Genomic DNA, 16,826 nt, shown 5'->3' with positions numbered 1-16,826 from the left:
ATGATATTTTTGTTATAGCAGCCTGAATGAAGAAAAATGCGGGAAAAATTCAGAAATTCACAAGGACCAAATGAACAAGTGAGGCAATATTTGGGTGCCTAGAAAGCAGACAGACAAGTGGTAAATGACTTAGCCAAACTGAGAAAGATGACTCCTCCTTGGCCAGCAGTGGGAACAAGTAGAGAAGCAATCCAACTTAAAATGAGGATTCCCCAAAAGGTTCAGAAATTAAGAGCACCAGGTACCCTACAAGTGAAGGTAAAGACATGGATAAAAACAGAAGTTATGCATTTGCCTAAACTATGCATCAGACCTCAGATCCTCAATACAGTCTAAACACTGCATAGCTGGTGACTGCCCCACCCTGGAGGAAATGGGTGGAGCTGTTAAGCCCTCATTTAACAAACCCTACAGTCAGGCCCACAACTTTCAAACAACTTTTTGTGTCCTACTCTTAAATACGAGTAGATAGCTAATAAACAGCAAGTACATAAGGTAAAGTATCTAATATGATAGAAAAAAACTAAAGCAAGCAAACAGAAAAGGCGACCTGAAGAAAAACAACACTGAGATCATCTCAGAAAAGAGAGCAAAAATTTTGTCAAAAGATTAAAAGAGGGGAAAAAAAGAGATAAGACAGAGGACCAGAACAGAAAATCCAGTGTCTGAAAAATAGGAGATCTAAGAAAAGAGAACAGAGAAAATGAAGAGGAGGAAATCAAAGAATTAATTCAAGAAAATTTCTAAGATCTAAAAAAAACAAAACAAATGAACAAACACAACAAAAGAGAAACAGAGGTATAGACAGAGAGAACAAACAGGTGGTGGCAAGGAGCGGGGTAGGGGGAGGAAAGAAATAGGTGAGGGAGATAAGAGGAACAAACTTCCAGCTGCAAAAAAATGAGCCACAGTTATGAAATGTACAGTGTGAGGAACATAATCAGTAACTATGTAATATCTTTGTATGGTGACATATCATAACTAGACTTATCAGACTTATTGTGGTGATCATTTTGAAATACATAAAAATAGCAAATCACTATATTGTGTAACAGGAACTAACATAGTGTTACTGTAGGTCAATTATACTTCAAAAACAAACAAACTCATTGAAAAAGAGATCAGATTTGTGGTTACCAGAGGCGGAGGGGGGAACTGCAGGAAGGCAGTCAAAAGGTACAAAATCCCAGATATAAGATAAATAAGCACTAGGGATGTAATGTACAACATGATAAATATAATTATCATTGCTATATGTTATATATGAAGGTTAGTAAGAGACTAAATTCTAAGAGCTCGCTCACAAGAAAAAATTTTTTTCTATTTCTTTAATTTTGTATCTATATGACATGATGGATGTTTACTAAACTTACTGTGATAATCATTTCATGAGGTATGTAAGTCGAATCATTATGCTGTACACCTTAAAGTTATACAGTGGTGTAGTATCTCAATAAAACTGGAAGAAAAAAAATAAGAAACATTCCAAGAACAGAGGACAGTTTCCAGACTAAAAGGGCTCCCCAAGGCTAAGCACAATGTATGAGAACACAGGCTGAAATGCATCATTGTCAAATTTCAGGACACTGGGGACACAGCAAAGTTACCAAAAGCTTCCAGAAAGGGAAAAAACAGAATTCATTCAAAGAACAAAGAATCAGAACAGCATCACATTTCAACATTTCCACTGAAAAACACAAAACAAAGGAAGAGTGCCTTCAGAATTCTGAGAAAAATACTTCCAATCTTCAAATTGCTACCTAACCAAACCTGGGATTATCAACTAATCACAAGAGTAAAATACAGTTTCAGAATACAAAAGTCTCAAATTTTATCTCCTCTGCACTCTTAGGAAGTTTAAAAAAATGGGGTCCAGGAAACAGGGGTTCCAACAAAGTAGGGAAAGTATGAAAGAAATCCCCGGGGTACCAGGGGAGCTGTGAGCAGACCTAGAGTTCTACCAGTCCAGTCATAGTGGGTCAAACACTGTGGAAGACTTCTTCACAAAGATAAAACCAACAGAACACCTGAAGTGTCTAAACCTACTGAGAAGAGATTCATAGATAGTAAGGAGTTTGAGGATAACTTAGTTTAAAAAATCTGACCCAGGACTTCCCTGGTGGAGCAGTGGTTAAGAATCCGCCTGCCAATGCAGGGGACATGGGTTCGATCCCTGGTCCGGGAAGATCCTACATGCCACGGAGCAACTAAGCCCGTGCACCACAACTACTGAACCTGCACTCTAGAGCCCGCGCTCTAGAGCCCGCGAGCCACAACTACTGAGCCTGCGTGACACAACTACTGAGTCCGTGCACCTAGAGCCCATGCTCCACAACAAGAGAAGCCACCGCAATGAGAAGCCCGCGCACTGCAACGAAGAGTAGCTCCCGCTTGCCACAACTAGAGAAAGCCCGCACGCAGCAACGAAGACCCAACAATCAATCAATCAATCAATCAATAAATAAATAAATAAATAAATATTTTTTAAAAACAAAATCTGATCCCTATACAGAAAAAACAGAATTTTCTGTATATCCTGTATACAGATGTTGTCTACAGATGTTGAACTATAATGCTGTACACCTGAAACTTAATAAATAAAGCATTTTAAAACTATCTAAGAAACTGAGCAAACCAAAAAATCAAGACAATGATTCCCCCTAGGGCAGCAAAAGATTGTGCAGAAAAGGAAAATGAATCCCAGTACACTAATGGCTCAAGTGTCAATAAGGATTTAAATAGTTAAAACAACAAAAACACTGAAAACTGATTTAACCAAATCACAAATAATTAAAATGGGAGCATTAGAGAGAGGGTGAGTGTAACTGAAAATTACCATGTGCTGGGTACAGCTCTAAATATTTACACATATTAATTTATCCAATCCTCAGGTAAAAACTGATATTGTCCTTATATATAAGGAACCAAGGCACAGAGACAGTAAAATAACTTGCCGAAGGTCACACAGATAGTAAATAGCTGAAGCTTTGAACTTTGCTCTTTACCACCACATTGGCTCTCACAGAATAACATCCTCATCTCCCTGTGGGAAGTCAACAGATAATGGTCAAAACAGAAAAGAAAAAAAAAAAAATCAATAGAGGTAAAAACCCAAAAAATCAGCTGAAAGAATTTAAAAAGACTGCCTTTGGAAATGAGTAAGAAAAAAGGACTCTAGAATCCCTGGTTCCTTTTAACAAGCCTGTAGAACTACCTTACCCTTTGAACTATGTGCCTTTATAATGCAGATAAAATGAAAATTATAAGAAGAAAATGTACTTCCCTTTAAAAATATTTTTTAAGTGAACATTAAAATTCTTATTTAACCTTAGAAAACTGGACATACACACCAGTACAACAGAGGAAGAATCTCAAAACCAAGCCCAAATATATACATAAGCATTTGATATATGATAAAGATAGCACTTCAAATCATTGGAGGGAAATGTAAATTTCACAATAAATGGGAAAACTGACTAATCATCTGAAAAACATGTTAGATATCAACCCCAGCACACTGCCAAATAAGTTTCATCTGTATAAAAAATTTATATGTAAATTATGCAATCATAAAGAAAACAGAGGTGAATAATTATATAATGTTTAGGTGGGGGAAGGATTTCTAAGCATGAAACCAAAAGCAGAAATCAAAAAGGAAAAGACTGCTGGATTCAACTTCACAAAAATTCACCAAAAATCTTCTACACAGTTAAAACAAAAATCATAAATCATGTTAAAAGACAAACTGGAGGAAAGGTAAGTATTTAATAAGCTATTTTCCTTAATATGCAAATAGCTCACACAAATCAATGAAAAAAAGAATAACAATCCAATAGAGGTAGACAGAAAAACACACAAAAAAGTCACAGAAAAATACAAATGGCCTCAACAAAGCTGGGGGGCAAGGGGGGATACAAATGGCCAATAAGGATAAGGAAAGATGTCCTACCTCACTCATAATTAAAGCAATACAAATTAAAATGAATAATATATTTAACCTATCAGACCAGCAACAATGTAAAGACCATTCTTCCATGGCTAAGAGGGTGGCAAAACAAGCACTCTTGTATACTGACAGTAAAAATGAAAATTGGTACAATAAAATTGGTACAATACATTTGAAGTGAATTTGATACTACCTATCAAAATTTATACTGGCCATACACCTAGCCCCAGCAATCCCACTTCTAGGACTGTATCCACAAGTTTGTATCAAGATACCTATACCAGAGCAGCTTTATAAAAGCAAATACCTAGAAACGAACTGTCCATCAGTAAGGAAGTGGTTAAACAAAATGTGGTCAGCCACAATGGAATACCATGTATCCATTAAAAAAAAAGAAAAAGAATGTCCACATTGTAAAGTTAAACAAGCTAACCTAAGAACAGTATGTATAGTGTGATTCCATTTGTGTGTGTGTTTTAAAGTAAGAAGGGGATAAGACCTCTATACGTGAAATGGTGCACCTACGTATCCTGCTCTCCCAGTTAAAAAAATCTTGACAACTGAGGTGGATGATTGACCTGAAATGGCTTGGCCTAAAGTCCATGCTCAACAACATATCAAAGTTTGTTTTAAAGCATTGAAGAGGGGAACATTTCTATATCCATGTAAAGGAATATTGTGAAGCCTTTAAAATAAAAGTACAGAATCACATTTATTAAGAATGGAGAAATGGGGACTTGCCTGGTTGTCCAGTGGTAAAGAATCTGCCTTACAATGCAGGGGACGCGGGTTCAATCCCTGGTCAGGGAACTAAGATCCCACATGCTGCAGGACAACTAAGCCCGCATGTCACAACTACTGAACTCATGTGCCTCAACTAGAAAGCCTGCGTGCCACAAACTACAGAGCCCACACGCTCTGGAACCTGCGCGCCACAACTACAGAGCCCACGCGCCCTGGAGCCTGCGGGCCACAACTAGAGAGAGAAAACATGCCGCCACAACCAGCAAGAAGCCCGTGCGCCGCTACGAAAGATCCCGCATGCCTCAACAAAGATCCCACGTGCCGCAACTAAGACCCGACAAGCCAAAAATAAGTAAATAAATAAATAATCAAATAAATAAATCTTTAAAAAAAAAGAATGGAGAAATGGTCATATTTTTAAGTGAAAACAGACTACAAGTAGTGTGTATATTGGTTGAAGGGTATCCCCCTGAATTCATGTCCTCCCAGAACCTCAGAACCATGATCTTACTTGGAAACAGAGTCTGTGCAGACATAATCGGTTAAGATGTGGTCATACTAGATTAGGTTGGGTCCTAAATCCAACTGGCTGGTTTCCTTCTAAGGAGACACATACCCCCACCCACCCACTCCCTACCCCCCCCAACACACACACACACACACACACACACACACACACACACACACACACGGAAGACGGTCATGTGACTTCTGAGACAAACTGGAGTGATGCATCTACAAGCCAAGGAACACCAAGAAACGCCAGGAGCTATCAGAAGCTAAGAGGAGGTAAGGAAGAATTCTTCCCCAAGAATCTTCAGAGGGAGCATAGCCCTGGCCATGCCCTGAATTCAGACTTGCAACCTCCAGAACTGTAAGAGAATAAATTTGTTTTAAGCCACTCAGCTTGTGGTAATTTGTTATGGCAGTCCTAGAAACCCATACAGTGTGTAAAACACAACAATCAGGAGCACAGACTCTGGTCCCAGGCTACTTATACTTGAATCCTATTTCTACCATTTATTACCCACATAACTTTAGGTAAGTTATTTAACTTCACTGAGTCTCTAATCCTTTTCTGTAAAATGAAGATAACAGCATTTATTTCCCAGAATTATTATGAACATTAAATTATATATTAAACTTAATCACTTAAAACAATACCCAGAATATAGTAAATACTCCACTTTTGTAAAGCAAACACAGGTACACACACACACAATAGTATTAAAAGGATATAGATCAAAAGGTTAAAATTGCTTATTTCTGGGTCCCATGAGTATGGCTTATTTTTTCCTTTTTTCTTTTTGGTATTTTCTAGCTTATATGCAGTAAGATCTATGTCATAATACAATTGTTACTATTTTTTAATTTTAAAATATTTTAAAGGCAGTAGTTCCCAGTTACAGGCGTGTATGCAAACCCCATCCCTCGGCTAATGATTTCCACTACTCAAAGTCTGTTATCGAAGTATTTTTTTAATTAAAAAGCAAAATTTACTTTAGAAGATAAATGCTGACCACAAAGCATTTTAGAAGCACATCGTGTATCATTCAATCAATCATTAGTAAGCTGTTGCTACATAATAGGCTATGAATCACTGACCTCAAGCACAATAATTCAAGTTCAAACTCCTGGAAACACTGTACAGACCCGAGGCTCAAACATTTTAAGAAAACGTAACCATTCATTTTTAAAAGTGAGTCTTTTCAAACCCAGTACATAGTAAATTCAATGAGGCTGAGTTCCATATTTGGAATAAACTGCTACCCCTCCCAAGACATACATTAACTTTGGCAAATCATTAGAAAATCACTTACAAAATCAATTACCCTTCCATAGAGTGAAAAATGTATTAGTGTTATCTGTACAAGGTGGTTTAATAAAGAGTTAAAGTGAGTTTCAGTTTTGTGTTTTGGGTCCCTAAAAAGTTCAAATTATGAAATGTGTTCTCTGACAGTACCTCATAAGTAAATTCAGATGAGCTCACTGCTAGATAGTTTAACACATTTTGCTCTTAACACAGCAAAACAAAGGTTTAATAAGTATAAGTAATCACTAGATGAGAGTCTGTTAATACAATGAAGGAATTTTACTATATTTGAAGAGACCAAATCCACCACTGCACGGGTTTTTTGTTGCTTTTTATTATGTGTTTTTTTATTGAAGTACAGTTGATTTACAATATATCAGTTTCACCACTGCATTGTCAATTAAAAAAGTGTATCTATTTGATCATCCTATCCAAGTACCTTGACAGCTAATTCACTGCCCACTGAAGCAAAGAAGGTGCAAGAGATATGGTACCCACCAGTCTGGAGAGGAAGAATAATTATTCAAATAGCAATACCACTGCTATTAAAAGTTTTTATATACATTTAATTTTTTATATACACATATACATATACACACATGCATAAAAAATTACCTGTGTATACGTACAAAAGTCTATAGACATGAACATTTTCTAAAAAGTACAGAAGAAATAGTAGTGGCTATATCTAGAAAGGGGAGGGGATTTTTGCTTTTCACTATTCATCCACAGGTTGCAAATTAGCGGCCCAAGGACCACATCCCACCTACAGATGTAGTTTATTTGGCCCACACAATGTTTTAAAAGTATTTAAAATAGTTGCCAACGTTTGAAAATCAGGATATTTCCCATAAAAATCTGAATTTCTGGCTTCTCTTGAAAAAATGGAAAAATCTAAGAACGCTGGGCCCCCATTCCAGCGTGGCAATATTTGACTTAAGGCAAGTATCAGACATCCTCTTTATAAAAGGCAAGTGCTTTCAAGCTCACGCATACTTCAACTGTTCATGTCCCCCACCTGGCATCTATAAGCATTTTAGTTTGCAATTCCTGTTTAGACCCTTCTAAACTATTTGAACTTACTATGTGCTTATACTGCTTTTTACAGTTTTTCCTCAATAAAAAATACTGGCAAAGATCCAGGAGAACTTCAGAGATTTTACAAAATATTTTCCTCCATTCATATCTAAATAACTGTTACTAAATTTTTCTCTCATAAACTGATTACAAAAAATATTTAGTATAAGGAGACATGCCTGGAAAGGTAGGTATATAACAAGGTGGGGCCAACCTGCAGAGGGCTCAGATTGCTTCCAGAAACAATATTCTTGTTGTTACTTAAATTTCAATTTGCTTTCATGTCATGTATGCCCAAATTAAACCTACAAACCAAAGAGCCTGAAAAGAAGCTTAGTCTATAGAACTTGTTTCTTCTAACAGCACTAGACTTCAAGACTTCCATAAAAACAAAATCTTTATTCCCACCTACCTTCAGGTACTACTTCAACAAATATTTATTGAGCACCTACTACATACAAAGTGTTGCATCAGACGCTAAGGAAGAAACAAAGGCCGTTAGGGGACATTTTCCTCTCTCCAGGCTGTGTATCGTATATGATAACCGTTATTAAAAAGGCAAGAGTGCAGTTCAGAGAAGACAGCACTACCAAGAATTCGTGTCCCAATTTCAAAAAAAAAACAATAGGATTTCATGAGGTATAAAGAAAGGAAATAACAGTATTCTAGGTAGAAGAAAAAAGTTAAAAATTGGGAAAGCAAAAGTATGTGTGGGAAATGAGCAGCCGGCCAGCTAGAACAGGGCAGAGAGGAGCAGGATATCCATCACAAAAGATATGCTGGATCAATCTATGGAAGGTCCTGAATGTCAAGCTAAAGCTCTCCTCTTTACCTGGTCCGCAACAAGGCACAAAGGTTTCTGAGAAAAGAAGGGCCCTGATCAAAGCTGTGATTCAGAAAGACTGACCTGGTAGGGGTATGTCCACAAAATGGACTGGAAGGAGGAGAACCTGGTGCAGAAAACCAATTTGGAGACTATTCCTATGTTACCCTGTTAAAGTGGTAACATAATCTATATAAGCTAAGGTGATGGCAAGGAGAATGGAAAAAAGAGACAGTTGGGAGGTGCACTGCAGAGTGGAAATGAGCTGGGTTTGGCAAATGATCTGGGGTATCCAGGAAAGAGAGGGCACTGGAAATAACACAGTTCAAGCCTTATGTCTGGAAGACCACTGTAGCTATTAATGAAACAGGAAAAAGTCAGAAAGAAAAGCTGAAGGATTGGGGGCGGGGAGGATTGACCTTTTGAACATACATTTAGTTTTGGGTGCCAATAGAACATGCATAAGCTTTTTCCCCCATCAGAAAACCTGGCACATTTTTCTGGCCCAATTTTCAATGGTAGCCAAAGCAAGTACAGTACATATTTAATACAAGTAAAGGATATATTTAATGCAGAGTCAATGAGAAGCCAATTCCAGAGCATATAATATGATCAAAATTAAACTCTACAGAATGAAGATGGACTCCCCCCTCAACCATATGCAAAAATTAACTCAAAATGGATCAGTGACCTAAATATAAGAACTGAAACCATAAAACTCTTAGAAGAAAACATAGAGGTAAATCTTCATGATCCTGGATTGGCATAAATTATTAGCTATAACACCAAAAGCACAAGCAACAACAAAAAATTAAATAAATTGGACATCACCAAAATTAAAAACATTTATGCATCAAAGGACATTAACAAGAAAATTTTAGAAACAATCCATAGGGGATTTTCCTGGTGGCGCAGTGGTTAAGAATCCGCCTGCCAATGCAGAGGACATGGGTTCGAGCCCTGGTCTGGGAAGATCCCACATGCCGCAGAGCAACTAAGCCCGTGTGCCACAACCACCGAAGCCCGCACGCCTAGAGCCCGTGCTCCGCAACACGTGAAGCCACCGCAGTGAGAAGCCCAGGCACCGCAACGAAGAGTAGCCCCTGCTCATCGCAAGTAGAGAAAGCCCACGCACAGCAACGAAGACCCAATGCAACCAAAAATAAATAAATAAATAGATTTTTTAATTATGAAAAAACAATCCACAGAATTGGAGAAAATACTTGCAAATCAAATATCTGATAAGGGTCTAGTATCCAAAATATATAAAGAACCCTTATAACTGAACAACAAAAAGACAAACAGTCCAGCTAAAAAACCAGCAAAGGACTTCCATAGACATTTCTCCAAAAAAGATATACAAATGGCCAACAAGCATATGAAAAGACATTCAATACAATTAGTAATCAGAGAAATGCAAATCAATCTCACAATGAGGTACCACTGCAGACTCACTATAATTTAAAAAAGGAAAATAAGTGTTGTCAAGTCTGTAGGAAAATTGGTACAGACCCTCAAGCATTGCTAGGGGAATGTAAATGATTCAGCCACTGTGGAAAATAGTCTGGTGGCTCCTCAAAAAGTTAAATATAGAATTACCATATGACCCAGCAATTCAACTCCTACATATATACCCAAAGAAATGAAAACAGACACTCAAACAAGTATACCTAAACGCATGTTCACAGCAGTGCTATTCACAATAGCCAAGAGGTAGAAATGGCTCAAATGTCCACCAATGGATGAATGGACAAACTGTGGTATACACATACACTGGAATATTAAACAGCCATTAAGAGGAATGAAGTACTGATACATGCTATACACAACACGATGAAGCTTGAAAGAAGCCACACACAAAAGGAAAAATATTTATGATTCCATTTATATGAAATATCCAGGATAGATACATCCATAGAGAAAGAATTCAGATTGGTGGTTGCCAGGGGCTGGGGGGAGAAGGGAATGGAGAGCAACTTCTTGATGGGTGCCGAGTTTCCTTTTGCAGTGAAGAAGATGTTTTAGCTAGACAGAGGTGTGGTTGCACAACGTTGTGAACACACTAAATACCACTGAATTGTTCACTTTACTGTGGTTCAATTTTATGTCAATTTCAGCCCAATTTTTTAAGAAACCAACAATATTCCAAAGCAAAAATAAAAATAAGCTCCATCTCTTGTCACTTCTGATCCCATTAACCACATTCTTGCCAAGCCAATCTTCCAGACAGCTCTGCTCCAATTGCTCCTTCCTGGTTTCACTCAGGAAATATCCTCCACCTAACATTACACAACTTTTCCATCAATTCAAATCCCAACCATTTCAAACCTTCTAAGAAAGCAACCTGCCCACAGCAAGCACTCAATATTTGTGAACCAATCACTGGTTCTGTTTGATTCAGTCCATTCCTACCTGTTCTGAAATTTTACTCAGTTAATTCAGCATTAACATATGAATGCTGCTTCCTTATTATCCCCAAACTTTTTCTCATAGTTTCAGGCATGTTCTTTTCCTGTTAGAGAGCAAATTATGATAGAGGCTGTCTTCTGCTTTTGTATTACACTATATGCCAGGGGTCTATCCAAAATATGTTTCTTTAAATACTGTCTGGTTGAGGGAATTCCCCAGTGGTCCAGTGGTTAGGACTTGGTGCTTTCAAGGCCGGGGCCCGGATTCAATCCCTGGTGGGGAACTAAGTAAGATCCCATAAGCCTTGTGACCAATAAATAAATAAATAAATACTGTTTGGTTGAGTTTTTGCTGTTATGTGCTAGACAAACTGGGGTGGGCGAGTCGGAAGACAAGAGATGGTAAAGAAACAACTCCACCCACCCTGGCGATAATGGAGATTAGTTCTGACTTGATATATAATCAGAAATGCAAGTGCCACAGCATTTGAACAGTAAAAAGACTTCCTGCAGGACAACAATGTGCTTTTTACCATGTTCCTTTTAAAACTAAAATGAATCTTGATGCTCTGTTTGTAAACTATTTTATATTATACCCAGAGTCCCAACCTGTGTGTGCCACTCAAAAAAGGCCAAAAAAAGTGGGAAAGAAGAAGGTCCAAACCAAGAACTCCCAACCTTCTTAAAAATGCAATAGCGTGCACAACACTCTGTCATTGTTACACAACCCTTCCTACTCTCTTCCTAAAGCTGCTGCTTGGCACACATTTTTAAAGGAAACCATTATTAATATCATGTTTTATCTGTCATAAAGAGACTTTTCCTAGACGCATACATATAAACCAGAGAGTGGATCAGAAACTCATTTAGCATGCAGGTGACTGAGAAATGGATTAAGATCAGGCAGAGGAGGCACTGTGAGATCAGATAGGATGTACAACTGATTTTCACATCCAGATTCTGATTTCACTTCATTGCATAGTGGTTATACCTTCATTTTATCCAGAAGGGTGCCTCTGACAATACTGAGAAAGTCAATAGGACATTATTTTACAAAAATGTTTTTCCTGAGTTATTTTTCTAGAAAACATCTGTTGTATCCATGATGGGCGTGTGTAGTGTTCCAAAAAATACACGCTGCTTCCTGAAGATACCTGAAGGCAACCTAAGATGTTGCAAAACTTTTGCAGTTTTGCACCAAAACTGCAAAGCACTAGCTTAATGAATAGGAGGGACAGAAACAACCAACATTGTCTATATGCTGGTCAAAGATAATTTACTTACCCCTATAATGAGAAATAACTCCTACGTTAACATTCTCTAAAAAATCTACAAGTGTTATTTGCTTCTTGTCACAAACACTAAAGAATAACTCACTTTGAAAACATAACAGAGACAAGTGACTTTGAGGGCCACAACTGAATTTAAAATCTCATGTAACACTGAACTGTAAATTTAAAATTGACTAAAAATGGTAAATTTTACGTTATGTACATTTCACCACTATTAAGCTCTCCTCTCAATCCTGTTGGTTTCCACTTAAAAATATATATAAATCTATCAGACTACATTAAAGAGTGAGAAACCACTAAACTGAATGTGTTAAAATGACAAATGGTTGAAAATTTCTAGTGATTTGTATTAATAGAAGCTTTCTGACCTCTTAAGGAACGTGTTTATTAGATATTCTTCATCTCCAAGGAGGACACAAGCAAATGAAAAAAGCTTAATTACAGTAAGATTCAGTTTTGACATAATTCTAACTAGAAAGGTAATTAAACACTACCATAAGGTATCATGCAAATCTCTGCCCTCAGGGATGCAAGAATAAGCTATCTTGGAAGGGTTATATGCAATTTTGCAGGAAAAACTGGAATGAACTAGAGAATCTTAAGCCAGCTTCCAGTTTTAGAATTCCAAGTTCTATACTTACAGCCCAAAAGTGTCTTTGCAAGACATTCCACCTATAGAAAGTTATTCTAATCTATAAGTCATTTCAGTTTAGCTTCAGATATTGGGTTCCTTCACCACACCATTTATGCGCTTTATGTACTTACTTAGGAACTAAAAATTAACTACTTTTTTAAGAGTCAGTTCCACCAATCTCCAGCAGCATAGCTGCCAGCTCAGGTATAAACAGTACAAAACTGAAATAATACTGGGTTCTAAATTAAATAGAAATATCTATATAATGCATATCCAACCTAAGACTAAAAAAAAAAAAAATCTATGTTTACACGGTAGGTAACTTATAAGGCCAACACACTCAATTTAGCCAATTTTCAACAGCTTCTTAAAAAGTTGTTTGTTACCAATAACAAAAATAAATTCTTACTTTTGAAAACAAACCTTTCCAAGTAGGGTTTCATTTTAGAAGACTCGTGGCCTTCATTTTAAAATAATCATTTTTATTTTACCACATTATTTTTTAACAATCACTAGACAACTGAATGGTGGTTATTTATTACAACCCAAAGCAGGCACTTATAAAGTCACAGGAGGGTTAATCATCTCAAATTCAACAGGTTAACCACAGCAATTTGAGAGAAATTTTGGCAACCTGTACCGGGACTATCTCGACAGTTTCCAAAGTCAGACATTAAATGACACTTAAAAACAATACATTTCTATGTAAAATAGATAGCTAGTGGGAAGCAGCCGCATAGCACAGGGAGATCAGCTCAGTGCTTTGTGACCACCTAGAGGGGTGGGATAGTAAGGGTGGGAGGGAGACCCAAGAGGGAGGAGATGTGGGGATATATGTATATGTATAGCTGATTCACCTTGTTATAAAGCAGAAACTAACACACCACGGTAAAGCAATTATACTCCAATAAAGATGTTAAAAAAAAAAAAAATTTCTAGGCTTTAGATATTTATTTAACACACAAATATTTTGACCAGGTATGCATTCATGTATGTATTTTAACTAGATTTTATTAATTATGATGAGTATTTGTTTAAAACAAAGACAAATTTAGCCAGGTCAACATAGGAATCAAAACACAATATTGGATTATGAAACTAACTGCTTTCATTAGAAAGAAAAGCATAACAAGCCTTACTTCCTTCAGTTCACAAATTTTTCATTTTATAATCAAAGAAAAGAAAGAACATGACTTCTACAGTCAAAAAATAAGGTAACGTACTTAAAGCTGAGTTATCACTTAATTGCCTGGATTCCTAAGAAGCTACTGACTTCTGTTTTAAAACCAGAATACATTTTTTAATGGCTCACTCCTTTGTTCAGGAATGCTGATATCACCTTGTTTTATACAGAGATAACATCTCATCAGAACACGTGCTACTCAGTGTCATTGAGCTTAATAATTTTTATATAAAATTCAAATAAAATTTTTATAATGCAACCATAATTATTTTTTTTTCTCATCCACACTGGGCCTCACCTTTCACAACACTTAAAAACAAACAATCTTAGATGTTAAACACACACACCTCAAACATATAAAATTCATTACATTGTTTCTGTAGCCATTAATAATTGTACTAATACTGACTCTAAAAAACTAAAAACTTATTAGGGCAGGATTTAAATGGTACAACTCACAAGAGGGTGGGGAGAAATAATGATCCTCCCCTACCAAACTGGCAGCAACAATATACCAAGTCTCTTATGCTGAACTAGTGTAAACAAGGAAGAAAAGGAGCTGGGGGTGGGAAGCAGGCAGGCAAGGGTACAACCCTCCTCAAGATATAGCTTTCCTTCTAAATCTCACCAGTGTAGTACCTCTTCTTGCTGTTTTCAATAACCCCTGTCACTCTCTATTAAACACATAGGCTGGTGTTCAGAAAACTACTGCAGGCTGTAGTCCCTGTCTGAGATCATCCCGGACTTAAAAGATACAAGCGGGGATCACAAATGCTTCTTTAATTATAAAGACTATTAATTATAAGGACTATCTCCTGCATTCAAAGAGTTTTCTAAACATCTAGAAACTCAATCCCACTCTTACTATAACAATCAACTTTAAAGATAAACAACAGGACCTACCAATGATGCTGCACAGAAAAAAATTCACACGTCACCACAGCTATAAGGCTCCCATTAATAAGATGGGCATCATTCAGGATAGGGCTCGATGAGTAACGGGATAAAGACTAGGCTTACAGCCTCTTTTTCTGGCATTGCTTGAGGCATCCAGTGGACAGGGAATAAAGGGGAGGCTGGTTGTATAAGTGATGCCAAGAGAAACAAGATTCCACATGCCCAACACAGAGAGCAAAGGGCAATCATCTCATGGCTTTCCAACCAAAGAAAGATGAGTTGTTTCACCTGAAATCCTTTCAAAGGAAGTCTAATGGTCTCCACTTGATCACTCACCCTGAGTGAACTCAACAACCCCTCCTCAAAGAACAAAGGGAAGCCTTGCTTATCAAAAAAGCAAGTGCTCCACCCAAAGCCAAGAAATACTCCTTTAGTCTAAGTTGTCATGGTCTTCTGTCCCAATTCAGTCTTCTAAAAGGAAACTCCAAGCCAAAAATACTTGGTTCCGAGCCTAAGTCAAGTTCTCCATTTTCCCAAACATCTACCAACCAGCTTTCTTTCCGGTAAGCCCCTCTGGATAAGCCCCTCTCCATTCCCGCATTCTGGAGCCCAGGGTTCCAATCCCCTCAGAAAGTTCCCTCCCCCAAGATAAGCTCTCTCCTTCACTTTTCCTAAGGTTTTTCCCACACCCTGCCCCAGGTCTAGCACTCCCGGTCCTCCATTAGCGGATCCCACTAGTAGATCCCACCGCTGCCTGGCACAGCTCTTGGGAAAGTCATCTTTCTTACCGTACTCACTTGTCCTCCCCCATAAAGTTTTTCCCTTTTCTTTATCTGTCCTCGAATGGACACACACACACACACACACACACACACACACACACATCTGCTCTTCTCAGCTCTTAACTCCCAAGTCTCACCCGCGCGCCAGGTTCTTGCATAGTACCTAATTCTCTCCCTCAGTTTCCCCTCATCCCTGTCATCCTCAGCCCCTAACTCCATACCCCAAGCTTTTGCCCACTCCCCAAATTCAGATTTTCTGTGCTTTTTACTCTTAGCCAACACCACAGCGCTCTTCCTCACAGGTCGACCCCGTGCCTCGATCCTCAAGTCTTTCCCCCTCTTCCCGCGTTCCTCGGCCGCTAATACTCCGCAGAACCTCAGGAGTAACCCCCGCCCATCTCCCTTCCGCCTCTCCTGCCCTCCACGGACCCCAACTCTCCTCATACATACCCGTCCAGCCCTGCTCGGCCCCCAAATTTCTTCCAGGCCCCTAGGGTTCCCCACACTCCCTCCCCGCCCCGGAAAGGGGGTACCCCTCAGTGCCCGACCGTCCCGCCCGGCCGCCGAGCTTGGGTGTCCCTTCCCTTCCCCTCGGGGCCCCGAGGCCGCTGCCAGGGCTGGCGCGGCGGGGCCGGCTCACCAGTTGGTCATGTCCAGGAAGAAGGCGCAGCCGGCCGGGTTGAGCTGGAAGCCGAGCAACCGCTGGAACTCGGAGATGAGCACGTCCTTGTCGGTGGTGCCCAGGCAGCTGAACTTCTGCATCAGCTCGGGGTCCAGGTCCACGTCCATGCCCTCCATGGCTGGGGCCGGACACTCGCTTCCCCGCCTCCTCACAACTGAGCCGCCGCCGCGCCGCCGGGCCCGGGGACCGGGAGGGGGCCCGCTGCTAGCTGGTGCCGCGACCCCGCTCCTCTGAGGTAGGCCCCGGGCCTCTCACCGCCTCATAGGGGTAAACTCACTCAGCCACTCACTCACTCTCGCGCTCCCCCCCCTCCCACCCCCCCCAGTGCCGCCGCCTCCGCCGCCGCCGCCGCCTCTAGCTTCTATGCCGCCTCCGCCTCCTCCCGCGCCGCGCCCACTGCGCAAGCGTCTCTCGCCTAGCCCCGCCCCTTCCTCTCCCGGAGGCCCGCCCCTCTGTGGCGTCAGAACCCCGTGACGTCCCCCGCGTGACCTCACCGCGGCGGAGCGAGGGGCGGGCAGTGGGAAGGAGGAAGGGGACGGCCGGGC

General features: G+C 39.5%; 1 protein-coding gene across 3 annotated transcripts in view; it reads right to left on the bottom strand.

Moving 5' to 3' along the window:
* Positions 1-16,583, bottom strand: part of ILRUN (inflammation and lipid regulator with UBA-like and NBR1-like domains) — a 113,858-nt gene extending 97,275 nt beyond the window's left edge. For all 3 annotated transcript variants that reach the window (XM_059938893.1, XM_059938895.1, XM_059938894.1), the window contains exon 1: positions 16,240-16,583. In XM_059938893.1, the coding sequence (XP_059794876.1) occupies positions 16,240-16,397 (158 nt within the window). In that variant the 5' untranslated portion in view covers positions 16,398-16,583. The remainder of the gene's footprint in view (positions 1-16,239) is intronic.
* Between the last annotated feature and the right edge of the window lie 243 nt (positions 16,584-16,826).

Source organism: Balaenoptera ricei, chromosome 11, assembly GCF_028023285.1.
Source record: "Balaenoptera ricei isolate mBalRic1 chromosome 11, mBalRic1.hap2, whole genome shotgun sequence".
NCBI lineage: Eukaryota > Metazoa > Chordata > Mammalia > Artiodactyla > Balaenopteridae > Balaenoptera > Balaenoptera ricei.
This window is presented reverse-complemented; position numbering and strand designations above follow the sequence as displayed.